Here is a 21,911-nt window from a genome sequence, read left to right as displayed (position 1 = left end):
CAGGGTCCTCTATATTTTATCATTATGCCTTGGGATATTCTGTTTTAAGAGTCTTTCCTGCACTTGCAGTCTATGCCCTTTGTTGTAAAGGGCTTTCCTGCTCTAGTAATCTATATTATATAGTGCTCTAAGGGCCCTTCCTGCTCTGGCAGTCTGCTGTGTGCTGAGGGCCCTCCTTGCTCTGACAGTCTGTGATTCCGTTAAATTCAATGTGACATTGACTCACCCACTGGCTTTTCCTACTCGACACTTTAGAAATTTGTCTTCTCACCATCCGACAGGCAGCCCAGCTATTAGGGATGATAAGATAGTTGCTCTGTCTCCCTACACTCTGGATGATGGACACAGAACATCAGAGATCTTTGTACAAAACAACCTGGGCTTTGTAAAGTGAAGTTGAAAGAGGTTAGAGTTCCATTCTCTTCTTTCTTTCCCATCCTCTTTCCTCTCCCCTCTGGTGTATGCCTCTTGTGTGACAAGACCCCAGGTGGGGAATATATGACCCAGTACTTAAATCTATGGTGCTAACCCTAATCATGTAGCAAGATCCTTTGGGAACAGCTGGGCATTCTTGATTACCAAGACCACCAAGAGACCATCCCAAGTAAGATTGTTGAGCCAGGGCAATGGGGGAGACTTGGGGTGCTCCCCTCCCCCTGGGGGGCACAAGTATGGGGGTGGGAGGCGGGTGCAGCCATGCAAGGAGCCACGATAACTTCCTGTCCCCGCCCGGAGCTCACCACAGCTTCCTGCTGCGGGCGGGCAGCGCTGAGTATAGGAGAGGAGGGGATCGGGGGAACGGAACCGTCGGGACCAGGGACCAGGTATGGGGATGTGGAGGGAATGGAGGGGGTTTCTGGTGCCCAAACAGGATGCCCCCCTCTCTACCAGCCAATCTGCTGGCTTCCCAATAGGCTAGAAAGGCTCAGTAGAGACTGGTGGACCCAAGCTTGTCCTCCATACCCACCCCAATCCCATGAGTGCTTAAGAGGTAGAGCCTTATATACAGCTTATTTGCCTATATTAGTTTGTCTTGATAGCAGCCTGAGCCCCTCAGCTACATAGAGACAGCCTGCTCTGCGGAGGCTCTTTGGCTGTATCCCTTTGACTCCATGCTGAGTATCTGGGTTGCTGTGCCTCAGGTCTATGGCTTCTATGACACCATTGCCCACTGAGGGCTTAGATGTCTTCCACCCCAGAACCTTTCAACTTCCGTTCTCCTCTCCCATCGTCTTGGGGAGGGAAGTTTGGGATCCAAGCATAGAATTCTGTCTGAAAGTGGGAAGGGGAATGGATGGGGGTGGGGGCCTGGTTGGAAGGCTTCCTGGGGTTGGCCTTCCAGGCTGCCCTAACCTGTGGGCCTTGGCCTGTGCCCCAGATGGAGACCACCTCCGTGGGTACTGGCCTCCTCTGGCTCCTCATTCTACTGTTCCCAGCCTTGCTTGTCACTGCTCTGTGTCTGTGTTGCCGGGACCTCCCTGGTAAGTGAAATACTTTAGCTCATCTTTAGCTTTGAGCCCCCTAGACCCATTCCTTTAACCTTTCTCAAAGGGTCTCCTAATCCCACACTCACCAGTTCATTCCACCATTCCTCTTAAGGGGTCCCCTCTCCCTTGTTCCTTGCCCCAGCCTAAGGGAATTCCTATTTGTATCCCATTCCTTCTGCCTCACCCGCCTCTTCCCGCACAGGCCCCAATTCTGAGGTCCCCTCAAATGACAGGTGAGTGACTGTGACTGTTCCTCATTCCCAAATGGTGGCTGTGATGGATTGATATTGGAGGGAGGGGAGCTAGCTGAGTAGGGGCTGGTGGGTGAGAGAATGTTGAGGCAATGGGTGGATGTGGGGGTAGAAGTATGGGGCCTTCTCTTCTGCCACCTCCAGCCTATGGCTTCCCTCTTTCCACCAGCTCACATCAGACAAGTAGTGGATTAGTCATCATCAAACCCCGCTGTGAGTATGGCAGGAGGTCTCTGTACTATCTCTCTGCTCCTTGTACTTCTCTGGGCCTGCTTTGAGGAATAAGGGAACAGAGCCTTGGGGGAGAATAACTGAGGGAGTGTGTGTCTATGGACATCATTGTGTGTGAATTTGAAAGATATGCTTTTTTGTTATGTGTCCATACTGTCTTTGTTAGAGATTCGGTTCCAATCTCCTGCCTCTGAAATGTCTACCACAACCTTTGACGGAGAGCATCGTTGAATTTAGAACTGGAAGATATTTTAGAGATTATCGAGTCTATTCTCATTTACAGATGAGAAGCTGATGAGAAACAAGTGGGAGGGTGGAGGGGCACAGTGTGGGGCAGGGGATGAATTGCCCAAAGCCGTAGAACTGAGGTCATTCTTTGGCCCTTTCCTGAGCCCACCAACTTCAATGTAAAGGGACCCTTTAAGATGGGTTCTTTGCTTTTTGTGTGTGTGGTGATCCCGTGGCCCCCATGTTGGAGCACAAGGCACCCTTCCTAAAAGAATGATTTGTTGCCTACATTCCTAATTGAAGGAAATGCTCAATTTGTTAGACGTTAGGAAAAATAAAGATGGAATTTTTTCCATCCAGGTAAGTACCCCTGAAATGTAGCCACAGAACCTCATGTTAAGAACCCTTGCTTTTGGGAGACTTAAGATTGTTAAGATCTTCAGCCTCCTAATAGCTCCTGGAGGGCAAGGATTGTTTTTTTTTTCATCTTTGTATTTCTTCCCACCTTGAGTTACAAAGGCCCAGAGTGGACTGTTTAATGAATTCAGTTCATTGAATTGAATTAGCCAATTGCAAACCTTTTAGTTCAATAAACATTTAAGCAAGTGCCTTTTCTGTGCCAGGCCACCAAAGACATAAAGACAAAAAGGTCAATCCTTGCCCACAAGGAGTTCACACTCTCCTGGGCTGCTGGTGCTGGAAACTACACGTGCACAGATAGTGAAATAAGAAGTATTTTGGGGAGAGGTGAGGATGTACAACTGAGGGAGGGGGTGAGGAAAGGCTTCTCGTAGGAGATGGTGCAGCATTTGAGACTTGAAGGAAGTCGAGTTCCAAGAGGCCATTACTTTCTAGTGACCAAGGCAGTATATCCCACATATGTTGCTCCTCACCTCCTCTTTATTAGGAAAGGGAATAGAGAGACATGGAGAAAAAGGGTTCCTATAGGTCAGACAGGATTGGGAAGTTTGGAAGATGACTGGTTAAAGTTTTCATAAGTTTATGCAAGTGATAGACCAAGTGTGCTTTTTGCTACCACTGACATTTTTAGTGCTGTATTTGTTTTATTTAGTATGATTTTGTGTTAACTTTAGCCCTATTGTTCTGTTAGGTAGATTGAGGGAAGAGGAAGGTTGCCTTGCTAAGTTCAGGAGAGCTGGAGAATTTCAGGTGCTCCAGGGAAGAGCCACTAAATGATCCCTTCTAGAGAGAAATAGGTTTGGAGTCAGAAGGACAAGGTTTGAGGCCTCACCTTATGCTACCTGGTAGCTGTGTGTGGACCTCAGTCAAGCCATTTCCCTTCTCTGGAAAGCTTAGCTTAAGCTTGAACTCTGGGGTCTCTTATAACTCTAAATTCTGGGATCTTTGGCTGTAAATGTGAAGGGCTTTCAGGAATGAAAGGGCCTTCCCTTATGTGTAAAGATGTGCCCTGTTGCTGAAGTATCCTCCCTTCCCCTCTCTGCACCTATTGAATTCCTGCCTGTTTTTTGTTAAAGTTCCCTCCTTGCTCCAGTACTTAGGAAGCTTTCCCTGATCTGGCTACCCTGTCCCCCTTTCAATAACTTTCCCCTCTGACCTCAGCTCTATGATAGACTTTTCACATAATATTGCGAATGCTAGCTATCAGCTCTTGTATCTTCTCCCTTAGAAGGTTCTGGGTTCTATGAAGGACCATGTCTTAGTTCAACTTTGTATCTCCTATGGTGCTTTTAGCCAAAGCCCAGCATGCAGTAGGCATTTCGTTAATGTTTGTTGCATGAATAAGGAACTCTTCTAAGAGACCCAGAGTCCCTTGGCCTCTTGGATCTTGAATTTCTTGAAGACAATGACCTCCTAGATCCTGAGGGTCAAAAGCCCTGAGTGGGATCCCTTGCTATTCCTTCCTTCCACTCCAGATCCTCTAATGGTGTGTACCTCTGCTCTTTTTCCCCCAGACACTAATACTTCGTGGCCATCTACGTGGCCCCCTGGCCAGTCAGATCTCCCTATCCCGTGAGTACTTGCTTAGGTTTCCTCTGTGGCTTCCCCTGAGCCCAAGTTTTCCATCTTCCCAGCTGCCTCTCTAACCTGAAGTCTGAGGCCTCTGGCTTCTTGCCCTCTGGTCTCCTCTGAATCCTGGGTCATCTCCATTATTGCCTCCCCTGAGCCAAGGCATCTCTACTTCCCCTGCTCCTATGGACTCTCAAAGCTCCCTCCCTTCCCCAGGCAGTAACCCATCATTTTGTTTTACCTTGTAGCAGGTCTCCACAACATCCAGGGTTGTCACACCGGATTCCTTCTTCTCGAAGGGACCCAGACAACCGTGAGTTGGGCAATGGAGGGTGGTTCTAGAGCCTGAGGTGGGTGGGAGAGGAATCCTGGCTTAGGCTGGGTAGATGAGCTGATTGTGACTCTTCCTTTCCTTCCCAGGCAGTGAACCCAGCTATGAGAATGAGGGTACAGCACCACTGGCAGTAGGGTTGGATTGGGGCCTCGAGAAGCGGGCGGAAGGAGGGAATGGACCTGATGGGACAGCTTTTGGGTGGAGGAAGAGGGATCAGGCTTCCCCAGATCACCTGCTGATACTTGTGTTTTCCCTGGAGCTAGAACCTGAGGATGCTGATGAGGAAGAGGAGGACTACCCCAATGAAGGATACCTGTGAGTAGGAGGGTTGGCCTCAAAGAAGCTCCTTGGGAAAGAAGAAGGCTTGGGGTCACATCATCCTATCTCCCCTTTGCAGTGAGGTTCTACCCGATGGCTCGCCAAACTCCAGTTCTGCACCTCTGTCCAACTCTGCACCTAGCCTGGGCAATCCCGGCCTTAGGGACAGTCCATCTTCTAGTGAGTTGGGGAGGGGCATTGGCAAGACAACTGGGCAGGGCAGGGGTGGGGGAGTTTCAGTGTAGCTGAGTAAGCAAGGGAATGTATATGTGTGTGTGTAGTGGAATATTTATGGGATACAGATACAAGTGGGCTCTGGGTGTCCTGGCTCTGACTTCATCTTGGGGCATTTTCTTGTAGTGGTATCAGGAGAAGATTATGTGAATGTCCCAGATAGTACAGAGGTATCTCTGGGTAAGTGACTCTGTCCATGCCAAGACCCACCCCCCCTTCTCCTCCTTCCCTTCCTCTCCCCCTTTTCCTTCTCCCTCTCCTCCTCCTTCTTCCTTCCCCTCTTCTCTTCCCTCTCCTTTTTCCTCTCTTCTTCCCTCTTCTCCTCCTTCCTTTCCTCCTTTCCCCCTTCCCTTTCCTCTTCCTTTTTCCCTCTCCTCTCCTCCTTTTCCTCTCCCCTTCCCTTTTCTCTTTCTCCCTCCTCTCCTCCTCCCTTCCCTCCTCCTTCCTTTCCTGCCTTTCCTCTTTCCTCTTTCCTATCCTCTCCTCCTCCTCCTCCTGCTGCTACTACTCCTTTGCTAGCCTCCTTGCTTCCCTTCCTCCAGGTGGTAGCTGTGAATATGTGAATGTACCAGAAGCCCAGGAGGAAAGGACACCTTCGAGTAGGAGTGAGCCTGGAGTGGAGGGGATGGGCGAGTTTCTGACTGGGACTAACTTCTTGGGGAGGCAGTGCTGGGGAAGGAAGGGTACAAAGGAGTCCTCAGGCTAGGAGTGTGAAGGTAAGAGTCCACATTCGTCCCTTCTCCCTGCAGCCCCAGTGACTGACCAGGACGGTGAGGAAGAGGGACCAGATTATGAAAATGTACAGGAACAAAGTGGATATTCCTTCAGTGAGAGATTTCCCCAGCCCCCTTTGCCCCCCAACTCTGACCCTAACAGACGACCCCCTCCCTCCCATTCCTGGCAGCCCAGTGGTGTTTCCCTCCCTGGCCCCACCAGTCCATCCAACCACTCTCCAGAACCAGCTTCTTCTCAGGAACTCCTCTTCCCCCAGACTCTGAGCTGTCTCCCCAGTTCAAATCATTCTTGTTGCCTTTTTTTTTTAATTTAAATTTTGCAGCCTAAGACCCAGCGCCTCTTGGATATGGGCGAATGGAAGCATCAGTGGATCTTCTGAGCACCCCTGACCTCTGTTTCCCATCCTGGCACCATCCTGAGAGTCAGCCCTTTAACTTATTATTACTTTAGAAATACCCCGGCCCCTGACCCCATCCCAAGCAGTCTGCACCTTCTCCTGACATAGCCTGAGAACAACTCCCCCCTTTGTTCCCTAGCCTGTGGGCTATGGTCCCTCCTTAGTGTATTGAATTAAAGTCCAAGACTTTCTAGCCGTGTGTGGCTCCAGTGCTGTGTGGAGAAAGATCAAGGGTGCGAATGAGTGCATGTGCCTGTGTTTATACCCTTGGGTCTGAGTGTGGGTGTGTGTATACAAATGGCCAGAAATAACAGGTCTGCATATATATGCATATGAAAAAAAGCAGGTGTTGTGTCTAGCTTTGTGCTTAGGACCTGGGATGGGTACAGAAGACCAAGTAGACCCAATTTATGGATAATTTGCTTTCTGAATGTCATTTTTTGGAACCATATGAAAGAATGCCCCCAATACGAATAATAGCTGAAATGAACACTGAAAAAACTCTCAGGTTTCACCTCATACTCTGCAAATGGGCAAAGATGACAAAAGATGAGACTAGAAAAGGCAGGCACACTTGTGCATTTTGGGTAGCACTGCAGATTGGTACAACCACTCTGCAAGACCATTTAGACCATTTAGAATTATACTAAGGAAATGTCTACATTGTTTGTGCCATTTGACCCAGAGGTCTCAATGTTGATATAGATTGTCTCCTAAAAGCATTCCAAAGGCCCCCCAAAAAAGACCCACAATACACTAAAACATTTTTAGCAGCATTTTATATGGTAGCAAAGAACTGGGAACAAAGTAGATGTCTATCAGATGAGGGATGGCTAACAAATCAGAGTTGTGGTTCAGTCGTATCCAGCTATGTTTCTTGGCAAAGATATTGGAATGGTTTGTCATTTCTCCAGTGTGTCCCCATTTTATAGAGGGGAACTGAAGCAAATGGAGATAAAGTGACTAACCTTGGCTCACACAGCTAGTAAATGTCTGAGGCTGGATTTGAACTCAGATCTTCCTAATTCCAGATCTGGTGCTCTGTTACCTAGTAGTCCATAAGAAATCATGGTGCATGAATGTAATAGAATGTTACTGAGCTATAATATTATAACAAATACAATGGCAACTAGGTGGCTCAGTGAATAGAAAGTCAGGAGATGGAAGATCCTAGGTTCAAATTTGGTCTCACATACTTCCTAGCTGGGTGACCCTGGGCAAATCATTTAACCCCAGTTGCCTAGCTCTTATCACTCTTCTGCTTTGGAACCAATAATGAGTATTGATCTTAAGACAGAAAGTAAATACTTAAAAAAAGATTATAGCAAATATGAGGAATGCAGAGAAGCATGGGAAGGCATGAACTGATGCAAAGAACAGATATCTATAATTACAACAATATAAAGGGAAAGAATGAAGACAACGGTGACAAAAACTGAATGCTGCATGATTAAAATGACCAAGGTGGATCCTGCCCTTCCTCTGCAAAAAAAGGATGAGAAAAACAGTACACCTCTCCATTCTTCATAGAGGTGGGGGATTAAGGGCTGGGAATACTGCATATACTGTCTGTCATTCCCTTGTTGATTTGGTATTTTTTTCTGACCCGCCTCTTTCCCTCATTCTTTGTTCCAAGGGATGGTTCCTTCAAGGGGATCATTCTCTGGTTCAGGGAGGCTGGGGGGAAAATATAAAATATATCTTTTCTAAAAAAAAAAGGTGGTTGTTTAGAACTCAGAATGCTTTTCCCCTTGTATTGATATAATTAGGGGTCATGGGCAACCCTACAAAAACCTATTCTATTCATATTGTTGCTGTCAGTTGTGATATTGAAATCACTTTAAAAGACATATATTAATTTAAGGTTGCCAAGGAATTCACTTATGTAATTCCAAAATGAAACACTCAAGTCAGCTGCCAAATTTTTATGGTGTTTTTAATTACAACAGGAGGAAGAAAGTATAGAGGGAGAGGGAGAGAGAGAGAGAGAGAGAGAGAGAGAGAGAGAGAGAGAGAGAGAGAGAAAGGAAAGGGAGAGAAGGAAAGAGGTTTAACACAGACCCCACTCTGGCTCAGGCTGAGCCAAAGCGGGCTTTAAGGCCTTGGATAGCCAAGGCAGAGAAAAGGGATCAGTCCTTATCACTCACGTGACCAATCTGAAGGAAAGAAGTCCACGGGGCTCCTCCAACTCCAAGCACCAGCCTCAAACTGCCTCTAGCCCTCTTCACAGGAAGTCCTGAGAACTCCAGAGGCTGTTCTCTGCCTCACTTCCTGCGTCTCACATGTGCCAATGGTGGCTCTAGCTTGACCTAGGACCGCCCAGAGGTCTGCCCTTTTTTTGCACATGTCTGTTGAAGGCCATATTTTCAAATAATTAAATCTTGAGTTTGATGCAGCCCTTCCTAATCTTGTTACACAGAATAGGGTGGAGAATGTAGTTTCCAAGACCTGATTCTGTTATTCCAAGTATCTCTATTGTTATTGATCAGGAAATAGCTAAATCCGATCTTCTAAAGAATGGTCTGAATAGGGTGGAGTAGTTTTGAAATTCACACAGTCATGTCCAACTCTTCATGATCCCATTTGGGGTTTTCTTGGCAAAGGTACTGGAGTGATTTGCCATTTCATTTTCCAGCTCATTTTACAGATGAGGAAACTGGGGCAAACAGGGTTAAGTGACTTGCCCAGGGTCACACAGCTAGGAAGTGTCTATTGCCAGATTTGGACTTGAGTTTTCCTGATTCTAGACCCTACATTCTATCTACTTCACTCCCTAGAGGCTCGATTATACCTGTAATATGAATGAAATCTTGGACATTTTATAGGGATAAGATTTAGAGATAAAAAATACCTTAGAAATCATCTATTCTAGAAATTCTCAAACTCTTTGGTCTTAGGACCCTTGGACACTTACAAATTATTAAGAACCTCCTCACTCTCTACTTGCTCAAGAGCTTTTGTTTCTGTGAGTTATATCTTTTGATATTACCATATTAAAACTGATAAAATTTAAAAGCTCATTAATTTATTTAAAATAAAATATACTGTTTACTATAAATTAGAAATTTTATGAAAAATCAATATATTTCCCAAAACAAGATTTATTGAAAATAGTGGCGTTGTTTTACATGTTTTTGCAAGCCTCTTTAATGTCTGGATGAATAGAAGGCAGCTAGATTCTTGTATCTTCTTCTGCATTCAAATCTATTGTGATAGGTTGTTTTGATTGAAGTATATGAAGAAAATCTAGCTCACAGATATGTAGTTGGAAAAGGAAGAGGTGTTTTAAAGGGCAAAAAAATCTTAACATTTTTGTGAAAATTGTTTCAACCTCATGGAGTCACCCTGGAAGGGTCTCAAGACTCTCATGGAACCATGGACCACAGTGGACCATTACATTCTCATTCTTGAGCTCTCTATAGCGCTTTTTCTTGATAGTCTCTTCTTTCCAAGGTCTTGTTCTTCTCTCCTTCTTCTCATCCTACCTCTCAGAACACTCCTAGGTCTCCTTTACTGACTTCTCATTCAGGTCACACCCAACTCTAGGGATCCCTCTTCTCTTTTCTCTCTACACTACCGCACTTGGTGATCTCATCAGTTCCTGTGCTAATTACTATGTGGGTTTTTAAATTAATAATCAATAACTATTATATTTTATAAAGTTTTATTAATAATAACTAAAGTGGACTTCAGCCTAGTTATAGGTTCAAAAGAGAGAACAAGGGAGGAGTTACAGCCACTTAAATATAATCACACAAAATGTGGAGACACAGGAAAATGGAATTTTGGGAAATACTAAGGGAATTCTGGGGGATGAAGTCCAAAGGCTCAAAATCTCCATTTATACATATTTCCTCCTGTGATCCTAATGGGAAACCAGTTTCCCCAGAAGGATCATGGAAACATAATCAACTTAAAAATTGCAACAATTTGTGAATAAGAGGAAAAGAGAACAAAACTAATGATTACTAGGTTGACAAAAAGCCAGTTTGGGGGAAGTCCCCTTTGTCATAAGAGTATACATTCAAAACAAAGGCATTTCAACCCCCCATAGTTCAATTCACATCCCAAAGTTCACTCTGGATCTTCTAGTGCAGCATATGGTCTCTGCAGGCATCTATCTTCATGGGGCATTCTGGATTCTGGGAGGTAGCAAGTTTCTTATTCTAAAATTGCTCAAATTTAACTCAAAGTTCACAACAATAACTTGGCCCCCCTGAGGTAAATAATAACAAACACAGGGATCACTCAGTGATGCATGGCTGTGTTATGAGGTATATGAATCAATTTGCAAAAGAAAATAAAAAACATGAACAATCCAAATAAAATAAAAATAACTTGTGGATGAAATACCAAATGTAAAAGTCTTACGTCTAAAAAAATCTAAGTAAAGGAAAAGCAACTCTATAACAGGTCCTTGAATCAGGGCCCAACTTAAATGATTTAAGCACTTATGCATTTACCCAATCAGTAGCCAGGACTACAGAGATTTTGCCACACTATGAAAGACAGAAAAGGGGCTAGATTATAGGAGCCAGGGAGGAGCCAAATTTGAGATACTTAGTAGAATGCAGGACAAGGAAGAGCTGCCTTTAACACATGTTAAACAGCCGCAACCTTGAACCCCAAACAAGTTCAAGTCCCCTTGGCTCAAAATTACATCAATCCCACCAGGGTTGGTTGGTATCTTTGACCTTGGTATCTTGTGCTCAATTGGCACTGTGCAGTTTAGCTTTGTGCTTGTTTGGCACTGTGCAATGGCTCTTTTTGTATTCTCTTCTCTTGGAATCAGACAGAATCTTTAAGCAAAGTCCCATAATTTTTTTTTAAAAAATCAATGGCATCATTTTTATTGTCTAAAGCTTTTTGGGTAAGCATAAATATTAGAACAAATGTATTTAAAACATATTACTGCAAAATAAAAAAAATTAAAGAAAAATCTCAATACTGTTGACATGTACTTCAAATACAAAAAGGAGAGAAAAGATAAAACTCAGATACTATATTGCACATGCAATAAAAAATCAAAGGTTATTTTTAAAAGAGTTTTAATAATCAGAAATATATAGCTTAAAATCAGTGACACAGTCAGCCATGTGTAAGTACAAAATGATTTTCAGAATAAAACAGTAACACAGTAGATAATGAACATTTAAAGAAGTACCAAAGTCCCCCAAAATTCACAATAGCCCAGTTAATTACAATAGCAAACAAACCCACTCTTATATTTCACATAAGTTGCTATATGACATAAAAAAAAACCTATGAACTGATGGATATTTGTCACAATTTTTACAGATGTAGCAAATCTTTGAACCTTGACAAACATTTTTAAACAAAGCAAAACTTATTTGGGTCTATAACATCATTGAGAAATCTAGATTGTTATGCTGGAAGTAAATTAAAATGAAGAGTTTTGCAGGAGCTCTTTTTTCTGGCTTCCTGATACATATAAACACCTTGGTAGGAACATTTCTTTGTTTCTCTACCTTTAATACAACATTCTTTATAATATAAATATATATAAATATAAAATATCATTCATTCAGAAACTACTAGTTATGTAAAACTATTTCTGAAGCCTCCTTAAAATTACAATTAAATTCTTAGCTCATTCAATTATCTAAAGGTTGTATATAATTTAATCAGTTTTGTTGAAATCCATCCATCATCATCTATGTGAAAATTAACAAAGGCGGCATGTGATCTTCGATGGATCTAGCAACAAGGGTTTTAGGCAAGATGTTCATGGGCTTAGAGATAGAGAGAGAGGGGGGGAGAGAGGGGGGGGAGAGAGAGAGAGAGAGAGAGAGAGAGAGAGAGAGAGAGAGAGAGAGAGAGAGAGAGAGAGAGAGAGAGAGAGAAAGGGGAGAGAAGGGAACAGGGCTTAAATACCCCCTCTGCTTAGGCTGGGCCAAAGGCCCAAGACCTTGGATAGCTGAGGCAAAGAAAAAGAGATCAGTCCCTATCACTCATGTGACCAAAATGGAGAAACAGTCTCAGGGTCTCCACTCCAAGCACCAAGCTCCAACAATTCCTTTCCTCCACACAGGAAGTCCCCAGACTCCTCAGCTGTCCTCTACCTCACTTCCTGTGTCTCCCCTGTGCCAATGGTGGCTCTAGCTTCACCCAGGACCTCCCAGAGGTCTGTCCCCTTTGCCCATGTCTGTTGAAGGTCATATTCTCAAATAATTAAATCTTGAGCTTTGCTGCAGTCCTTCCTAAATCCTGTTACCCTGAGTAGGGTGGAGATTGTAGTTTCTAAGACCTGATTCTGTCATTCCAAGTATCTCTATTGTTATTGATCAGGAAATAGCCAAATCCCATCCTCTAAAGAATGGTTTGAACAGGGTTGAGTAGTTTTGAAATTCACAAAGGTACACATTAAAGATCAATATAGACAAAACATAGTAGCTTAAAATGACTCAGTATAACAGAAAGATATTGACTAGATTAATACAGATAAACTTTAAAAAATTTAAGCCTTAAAGCAATCAGTAAATACAATAATATAAACAAAGGTGCCGGCAGGTAGTGCAGTAAAGATCCTTTTCACCAATCCCAATAGAATTGTTCACTATTGTAGGAGGAGAATAAACTCAAAATAGTTATCAAGAAACTTCCATATCTCTTTTAAAGTTTCCTTCCTCTCCCCAGTATTTATTATCCATTTAGATTTCTTTTGTTAGCACTCTGAATTTCCTTATAGAAGTACAGGGCAGAATCTCCACTATGCATGTTGAAAGCTGTAACATACCAGGCATGAAAGTATGGTTGATGTATTAAATACTTGATCAGATCAGTTAATGATCAATGTATAGACAGTTCTTAGGGCAGGAGAATTCCTGGGCCTAAGCCACAAAGGCTTAGCCCTCACCTTGTCAAACCTCATTCCTCTGAAAAAGCGCATGTCAGGTGAATCCCCACCTCCTCTGATCTTGTCATTGTCTATTCAAACAATGTTAAGACCTACGTGCTATGTTACGTATTCATTGATCACCTCTCAATCCACAATAAATGCTGGGGTGAGGGGTGCTACTCTTCCTCTTGATTCCTGCAACCTTGAAGTTCTTCCTTCTATTGCTCTTTATCTTTCCTAGCTCCACTCTTGGCCACGTGCTTCCTATCTTGGAATTCTTACTTCCACGTGTTCTCTTATTTCTCATGTTTTCCTTTAATTGATTTATAAAGGAAAATATTATCAGGGGCAATTGCCATTCCCCATAGCAATTAACTTGTCTGTGTGTCTTGAATTATCACCCATTTTCCTCAGACTCCTTCCTCCTTCTCAAGTTAAATCCCACAAAAGAAAAATTATATAGCAACTGCTGGATGGACTGCTATAAAAGCAGTTAGGATGTTTAGAACTTTGTCAAAATATTTCAGGTTGTTTTGTAGCACAAGCAGCTTAGCTTGTGTCATATTCTTGAGGAGAAGGAAATAAAGTGGGAAATCTCCAATGAAAAATAAAAAGTCCCAGGAAAAGAATTAAGCAGATCCAAACTGCACTTTTTAGCTCTACCAACTCAAACTGTTGTTTCAGAGTTTCAAGCATGCTTTGCAATAGCATGTTTCCTGAAAGACACTGAATGGGGTTTGTTTAAAGAGTAAACATAAAGAAGCAAAATTTTGAGGGAAAACAATAGTGTATTTGCATATGAGAGAAAAAATACTTCTCCTTAGTGTTTTGGGTCAAGAGAAAGAAGGAAAAAAAAATCAGGTTTATTCCCCCAAACTGACTTTAAATCTACTGATTTGGAACTAACTTCCCTCCTGCAGTGAACCATTCATGACTTCATGGAATAGAGTTCCTCTTCCCAGGTGTTTGTGACATACCATTCCTGCTGAGTACACCAAAACATAGTAATCTCAGTTCAAGGCTGCATGAACAGTTCCAAGATCTCCTGGGAACCGGTTAACTCCCCTGTTCACTCTCTGAGGAGGATTGGGGAGGATAGATTGTGTCTCTGGAGAAGAGCTTTAAATCTGGTGTTCTGCTTACAATAAATGTTCATTATCCCTCTTTGATAATGTTCCACTCTTTCTTTCTTGCGACTCCATAGCTGTTCTCTGACAGCTCTAAGCTGTCCCCTGACAGTCCTAAACTGTCCCCTATTGCGACTCCGTAGATGTCCCCGGCAAGTGGCGTCCGGTACAGGGACACCCTTTCCCCCTGGTTCTTTTATTGGAACCCTCCCTTCAGTTCTCTTTGGAGAATCCCTGGCTTGTCTGGTTCTTTCGAGAACCCCCGGCTCTGTGTGCTGGTCATGCAGAGTCTCGATGCTACGGAGATACCCTCGGTGGTGAGTATACGAGATGAGAGGGAAATTATATTTCTTCTTTAGAAAGGATCCTAAAACACTGATTTTTTCCTTTCAAAGCATGCTTGTCACAATGTTGTGTGTTTCTGTTGATCGTTGTCTTTGTCACAGTCTCGTCTCTATGTATTCTTAAATTGGACACTCACAGAAAGAAAAAAATGGGATAGTTGCAAGATTAAACTCATCTGTCAAAAATCTTCAGCAGAGGACAAAAGCAAATACCTGTTTAATGATTTTTTTTCCTCTTTCTTCCTTTGGGTGGGCCCCCGAAGGAGTGAAAAAGAAAAATTCAGAACAGAAAAAGGGAGATTTTTACTCCACAATTAGAGACTACTTTTCATTTAAGATTAATGGTTTGATGTATGCAATTTGGGAGGATTGTTAATGATTTTGATATGATCTAAATATAATTTCGTGTAACTATTTGTCAGTTAAATGTAAAATGTTAGCCAGATTTTATTGAGCACAACAAAACTCATGGTTAGAAGTTTGTTTTGTTAGATTTTCAAATGCATAATTGTTTCAGTGAACTTGAGAATTGTCTAAATGTGGCTGATAGCCAGACTGACAGAGAGAGGGAATGTTTTATTCTATAAGGACAAAAATTGCACTAGCTACTTTATAGATGTAAAAGTCATCCAGAAAAAGTTGCTATGTTGTTGAGAAGAACTTATTCTAGAAATTAAATCTGGGATTTTTTCAAATCAGATTTATTTTCATGCATGTGCTGTCAGGAATAGTAACAAGAAATCATATGACACACAAGAAGTTTTTAAAGTGATTAATCTGTTCATGGATTTCAATAATACTAGTACTAAGAATTTGGTATTTTGCAAGAGAGAATTTCTAAATGACGTTGTCTTTGGCTAAGGTTATATGAATTGCTTTTAAAAATGTGTACAATGTATAGGAAGGAATTTAAGGGTATATGATATGCAAACTGCAGCCTTGAAATCAAGAAGGGTGATAGTACCTTTCCTCTACTTACAATAATGGTAAAGAGGAGAAGCCAGAAGAAATAAGAGTAATAGAGATACTAGTTGAAACTGTGAATTCTAGTGTTAAATAGATACAACAAATTGTAAATTGGAATTTAATCAGGTATGTAGCAATATTTTGAGCTAAAAGAAAACTAAACTGTAGGTTTTATTCTACTTTAGACAGAAATTTGAGAGGAGTGCACGTAAATGCTTTGTACTTCAGTTTGGTTAAACATTGAAACATTGCTAAAGGACTTAATCAAAATTATTTGGGAGTTGTGGAGTTCAAACTAAAATCCACTGAGAGTAAATTATTACAAAAGAGGTTTGATAAATTCAATATTTTAAATTATAGTAAGCTCACTTGTTAAAGAAGGATGGGACAAGGTTATTCAGTAATAAATATAAATTGAGCCAAGGAGCCTTAGGATAAATTGCTCAGAAGCTATTAACCCCTTCCTTGCACACAGGAAGGAGAAAGAAGTTCCACACTGATACTTATGAACTGAAATAGGGACCTCAAAGAGTTAACAACCGCTGTGTGATAGAACTTAAATGAATATATTTTAATTGTAGAAATGGAGGTTTTAAGATGCTCAAACAAACAAACTTTGCCAGCCTTGTCTGACCAAGTAGCTTGTTTGAAGCTGTGGAATTTTCATGCAAACATTCCATGTCCAGAATGATAAGATTATTCAGCCAACAATATGTAGCTTCAGCCCTTCATTCTGTAAGGCTACACTTTCCTGCTCTGTACCTCATCCATCATATGGCTGAAGATGAATCCCAAATAAGCAAGTGCTATAGTCAATTGGAAATTACCTTGCAAAAATACCATTTAGTCATTGCTCAAGAAAAGATTCAAAAAACAAGTCCCGTACTCTATCTAGGGCCTCAGTTATATGCAACATCTGTTATGCCTCAAAAATACAATTAAGAAAGACTGCTTTAATACCTTAAATGATTATCAGAAATTGTTAGGTGATATCAATTGTGTTAGGCAATATTCATTTCTTACTACAACTGAATTACAACCTTTATTCAAAATACTGGAAGGGAGTTCTGATTTGAATTCCCCTAGAACTTTGACACCTGAGGCCTCTCTTGCTTTACAGATAGTAGAAGACAAATAGAATCAGCTGCTATCAGCCTCAATTAGCTGTGGAAGTGACTATTTTTGCAACTTTAATGTTACCAACAGGTGCCTTCACTGAGAAACAAAGAGTCATTGAATGGTTACATCTAAAAAGCAAAACGGGAAAGGCACATTATAATTGTCTTATGGCTCAATTAATATGGAAAGGCATAGAACATGTGGTTTCAGGTTTAGGACGGTATCCTCATGAAATCCGGGTACCCATTGCTAAAGAGATACTACAGAAATATTTACACAGTCATGACGAATGGTCTTTACTATTAGTGTACCCATTGCTATTACCACCTACTCTCCACAAGGCTTATTTTCTTTTTTGTCACAACATCCTATTGTTTTTCCTCATATTCTAAGAGATCGTGTATAATGTTTATGTTGATGCAAATGCTAATTACAAGACAGGAGTATACAAGGAAAGTAGCTCACCTGGCATTTTTACCACTCCTCATTCTTCTACCCAACAAAATGAATTAATAGCTATTTTACTAGCTTTTTGGTTATTTCAGGAGCCTTTCAACCTTATAATGGACTCTAAATATGTTTTTCAGTCTTTGCAGGGCATAGAACAAGCTGTCATCAGATCTACTCAAAGCAATGTACAAATGTAAATTACAAACTGTCATATGACAAGGGACACGTCCAGTATATGTCATGCATGTACACAGTCATACCACTCTGCCTGGACCTATTTTTAAAGGAAATGATATCATAGATCAAGCTTTGATTGCTCAATGTTATCTAACTGACATACAATTAGCTGAGGAATCATATCATAGATTTCACCAAAATAGTACTGCTTTACGCAAAATGTTCCAACTCACTAAAGATCAAGCCAGAAATATTGTTAAAAAGTGTCCTAATTGTGTTCCAAACCCCTCCCCCATGCATATTGGTGTGAATCCCAGAGGCTTAAATAGTACATATATATGGCAAATGGATGTGACCCATGAACCGTCCTTTGGACGACTTAAATATATCCATGTCACTGGGGATACTTATTCAGGATTTTTATGGGCTTCCTGCTTGACAGGAGAAAGAACTTCTCGTGCTATTAATCACTGCTTAAAGACTTTTCAGATGGCTGCCCCCCCCCCCCCGAACATTTAAAACAGATAATGGACCTGCTTATACTTCCAAACAATTTTTTCTTTTTTTGCCAAACTTGGGGTATTCAACACCTCACAGGTATCCTGTACAATCCACAAGGACAAGCTATTGTGGAGTGCAGTAATCGAATACTAAAACATTTCTTTTTAAACAAAAAGGGGGAGACAGCACCCCACATAGACGATTGGCAATAGCTATATATACTATAAACAATTTGATCTTTACTTCCAATAATATATCCAGAGCTGAAAATCTTTTTTTCTCTGCATTCTCTTATGAATGAAATTCAGGTACCACCACTCCTGTGCTCCCTGCCCCAGAACAAAAATTTGGCATGTGGAAAGATGATAATCAGTCTTGGCAAGGACTACCCAGTGGTCCTGCCAGGCCGAGGTTTTGTTTGTGTCTCCACAGGTAAAGACAGTGTATGGCTCCCTTCCTGCCGAGTTCGAGAAATTGACCATAAAGAGAAGGAAAAGGAGAGGACGCAGGAAGCCTCGCAAGGAGACTCGACGTCTCCATAAGATACTGACTCTTCTGCTTCTATTCCAGAATTCAAGTATAGCTACTAGAATAAAGAGATGGGTTTTTGGGAACAACCACCTTGGGTAGAGTATGTCGACACGGGACACGCTTTACCTGAAGTCATCTTATATACAAAAACTAACTCTGATATTCCTGACATTTACCACGTTGAGAGATAAGCTAAAGACAGAAATCAGGCCAACAATTTGTTTGTGCCTTTCAGTTGGACTGGACTAGTTGAGGCACCCCCAGTGGGCCTCCCACAAGACCATCCTGCATGCCTGCCCCTCAGATCTCTGCAGGCACATTATTATGGTCATCCTGTCCTGTCCGACTCTTTCTGGATAGGACCTTATTGTGTAGACAAAGGGGTAAAATATGAAGGTTAAGGCCAACTGCAATATCTAGGTTGGCTAGGGGAATCTTGTGATAGTACTTGGGGACAAGAAAGATCTATTTGTCCATATGTGATGGAATATGAACAAAGAGACACTGTTAATATGTTTCTGCCCTTGCGATCATGTAGATCTAAAAGGGCATCATGTATTCATTGGAAAAATATGACTTGGGTATCTTGGCATAATGACACAAGGTGTATTGGAAAGAAACTGGATTCTTATAAATTTCATGATTGTTTTATAGGAGGATACAGCTTGCCTTTGTGGGTGACACCCCCAGAACTAATCGGCAACATTCTGCTAATTTCACACAGATTTTGACTGATTTTGGAAAGATAGCCCTGGCATTGGATAAAGTATATATGTCTCAATAGAAGTGTTACATTAGACATTCAAGCTTGCCTAACAGGGATATGCTTTTATAACTACAGTAAAAGATCATCCTGAAGCTTTGAACATTACTGAATTAACACACAAAGGAGTTAGATATTGAAATGTAACCTGTAGCAATTGTAGGGTCAGTCATTGTGCAGGATCACAAATGAATGGGCCAGTTTTAATCATCAAGCGGCCACGCACGGCCTTTGCCACTGAACATAAAGATTCATGGTATGGTAGTCCAGGGGATCAAATTCTTCATGTATTACAATAAAAAATAAGACCATGACATAACGATGTCATCATCAGGCATAGTAGCATTAGTTTCTGCATTGGCTTCTACTATAATAGATTCTGTATCTTTGGCACAATCAATTCTAACTTACATACTCTTGAACATGATGTCAATTATTTGAAAGCATTGGCTACTAATGTAACTTCAGCATTAGAAAGACAAAAAGAACTTGATATGAGTTTTTACAAAATTATTATGATGTTACAGAAAAATATGATTGATCTAATGAATGAAGTAGAATATTTGTCATTGATAACACATATGAAAAGTGATTGTAGATATGCTGCATTTTGCTTGCTACCCATAACAGTAAATAATGATACAAAAACATTAGAAAAAATAAAATTACAATTACAGGGATTATGGGACCATGAAAACATCACCAAAGATATTAATGATTTGGGTATATTAATTCAGAATATTGTTTCATTCTTATAGGAGAACCTTGTACCACAGTATATTGCAGATTTTTTGTATAATTGGATTGAAACAAAAAAGGGATTATTTTCCTCCTTATTTCATGATATTACTCTTCTTGTAGTTGGTGCACTTGTGATTTTGTTTATCTGCTTATGCTTGCCTTGTTTACTAAAAGCTTTAATGACTAGTTTTGCTATATTGCAAAAAAACTATTAATCGGACCCTGTACCAAAGGGAATTGGATGACATAAACAAAAAAGGGGGAATTGCAGTGAACCATTCATGACTTCATGGAATAGAGTTCCTCTTCCCAGGTGTTTGTGACATACCATTCCTGCTGAGTACGCCAAAATATAGTAATCTCAGTTCAAGGCTGCATGAACAGTTCCAAGATCTCCTGGGAACAGGTTAACTCCCCTGTTCACACTCTGGGGAGGTTTGGGGAGGATAGATTGTGTCTCTCGAGAAGAGCTTTAAATCTGGTGTTCTGCTTACAATAAATGTTCATTATCCCTCTTTGATAATGTTCCACTCTTTCTTTCTTGCAACTCCATAGCTGTTCTCCGACATCTCTAAGCTGTCCCCCGACAGTCCTAAACTGTCCCCTATTGCGACTCCATAGATGTCCCCAGCACCCTCCCTGTGAAAAACTGTTAGTAACAGTCCTCTAAACTAGGAGTCCAGGATCAGTTTTAAAAAATCTGTTTGAAAATTAGAGGGTGTGGGGTTCTTTTCTCCATGCTGAAAAATGGCTATGGTGAAGGACCAGCCCGGGAACCTATTTTCTCCCTGCCCCTCTGCCCCTAGAGCCCCTTTAGTCAAGTTAATGAAGAACCAGTTATCATACCCTGGAATGTGCTAGGGACTGATAACACCCCTGACCCCAGGAGTTCCTGTCCCTCCCCCTCCTGACATATGCCAGAAGCCATAAAGAACCTAACCCCAGGAGTTCTTGTCCCTCCCCCCTCCTGACATATGCCAGGAACTGATAAGGACCCCAGCCCCAGGAGTTCCTGTTCACTCCCCCCACACCCCAGGAATTCCTCTGCATCCCCCCCACCATAAAAGTGTATAAAAAGCCTGCAAACCCCAGACCCAGGGCCAGCCAATTTTTAGGGCTGAGCCCCCAAACTGCAGTTTGGTTAATAAAGTACCTCTTGTGTGTTGCATTACCATGTGTGTGTCTCCTCCTTGGAATCTGAACCAGAACCGGACAGAACATTTGGGGACTTGTCTGGGATTCCAAAGGTTTGGACCACACGGTGGTAAAGGTACTTGAATCCCCGAAGGGAAATCTGAGTGTGTTTGTTTGTGTGAATATGTATGGGGAAGGGAGAGTCTGGATCATGACATACAGCTAAGTGGCTGACCACTGGTCATTGGCCCGGGGCTTATTCAGGACAGCCTATGCCAAATTGGATCCATTAAGACCCCCTTTCACCTGTTTCTGAGTGAGGACCTGCCAAGTACATGGTTCCTGAGTCCCGCAAGGGGCTGGGCCGGAACAACCAGGAAGCAGAAGTGTTGTTTTGAGAGACTGAGAGATTTCCCCTTCTAGAAGATTTGTTAAAAGTGCTCAATAGGAACTTTGGGGTGGTTAGAGACCCCCCACCCAAGTTGGATTTGGGACTGGAACTTCAGGGTGGTTAGAGGCCCCCTGCCCAAGTTGGACTTGGGACAGGGACCAGGTCCCTGCACAAAGGTTTGAGTCCTCTGAGGACCCAGTGCATCCTAAGGAGCACCGTTGGATGGTGAGTATGAAAAAATGTCCACGCTGGCAGACAAGCTGAGGAATTAAATCCGGATTCAGTAGAGGCTGTTGGGTTGCTGGACGCAGCTTTAGTCCCACAGTCAGGTTACTAAAGAGATGTCTTTCAGTGACTTCTGGGGGAACCTTCAGGTTCAAAGGTATATGAATGTGTGAGAGTGTGACCTATACAGGTTTCTGTTGAATCTTTGTTGTTTTTGTGTGGCTAGATTAAACAAAGGAAGAGGCAAAAAGAGTTTAAGATGCAGTTTCACCAAGGGGAATTTCTTTTGTAATAGCTGTTCCCCATTCCTTCCACCTATATCCCAACCAGGCAGGCTAGGAAGCAGCAAGCTTCCAAGCAGGAGAGAGAATCTGAATAG

The 21,911-nt window shown here is 41.9% G+C and overlaps 1 protein-coding gene across 4 annotated transcripts; it reads left to right on the top strand.

The window, feature by feature from the left end:
- Window positions 1-43: 43 nt before the first annotated feature.
- Window positions 44-6,397, top strand: LAT (linker for activation of T cells). 4 transcript variants are annotated; one of them, XM_056805514.1, is made up of 13 exons: window positions 44-405; window positions 1,379-1,481; window positions 1,690-1,720; window positions 1,908-1,951; window positions 4,132-4,189; window positions 4,435-4,499; window positions 4,607-4,633; window positions 4,784-4,835; window positions 4,918-5,018; window positions 5,199-5,252; window positions 5,615-5,677; window positions 5,822-5,899; window positions 6,130-6,397. In XM_056805514.1, the coding sequence occupies exons 2-13, from the start codon at window positions 1,379-1,381 to the stop codon at window positions 6,132-6,134; spliced, it is 681 nt and encodes a 226-aa protein (XP_056661492.1). In that variant the 5' UTR covers window positions 44-405; the 3' UTR covers window positions 6,135-6,397. The 4 variants fall into 4 exon arrangements, with proteins under 4 accessions (XP_056661492.1, XP_056661490.1, XP_056661491.1 ...); XM_056805512.1 differs by having other exon boundaries at window positions 44-824; window positions 4,438-4,499; XM_056805513.1 differs by having other exon boundaries at window positions 44-824; window positions 5,615-5,671.
- The last annotated feature ends 15,514 nt before the right edge of the window (window positions 6,398-21,911 follow it).

Source organism: Monodelphis domestica, chromosome 7, assembly GCF_027887165.1.
Source record: "Monodelphis domestica isolate mMonDom1 chromosome 7, mMonDom1.pri, whole genome shotgun sequence".
NCBI classification, from domain to species: Eukaryota; Metazoa; Chordata; class Mammalia; order Didelphimorphia; family Didelphidae; genus Monodelphis; species Monodelphis domestica.
This window is presented reverse-complemented; position numbering and strand designations above follow the sequence as displayed.

Bases quoted from the DNA above. Each gene is read 5' to 3' on its own strand.
- LAT (XM_007499466.3), top strand. From the start codon at position 627: ATGGGGGAGACTTGGGGTGCTCCCCTCCCCCTGGGGGGCACAAGTATG. The intron at 4,190-4,434 runs GTGAGTACTTGC...TTTACCTTGTAG, and splicing joins CAGTCAGATCTCCCTATCCC to CAGGTCTCCACAACATCCAG. The intron at 5,253-5,614 runs GTAAGTGACTCT...CCCTTCCTCCAG, and splicing joins TAGTACAGAGGTATCTCTGG to GTGGTAGCTGTGAATATGTG.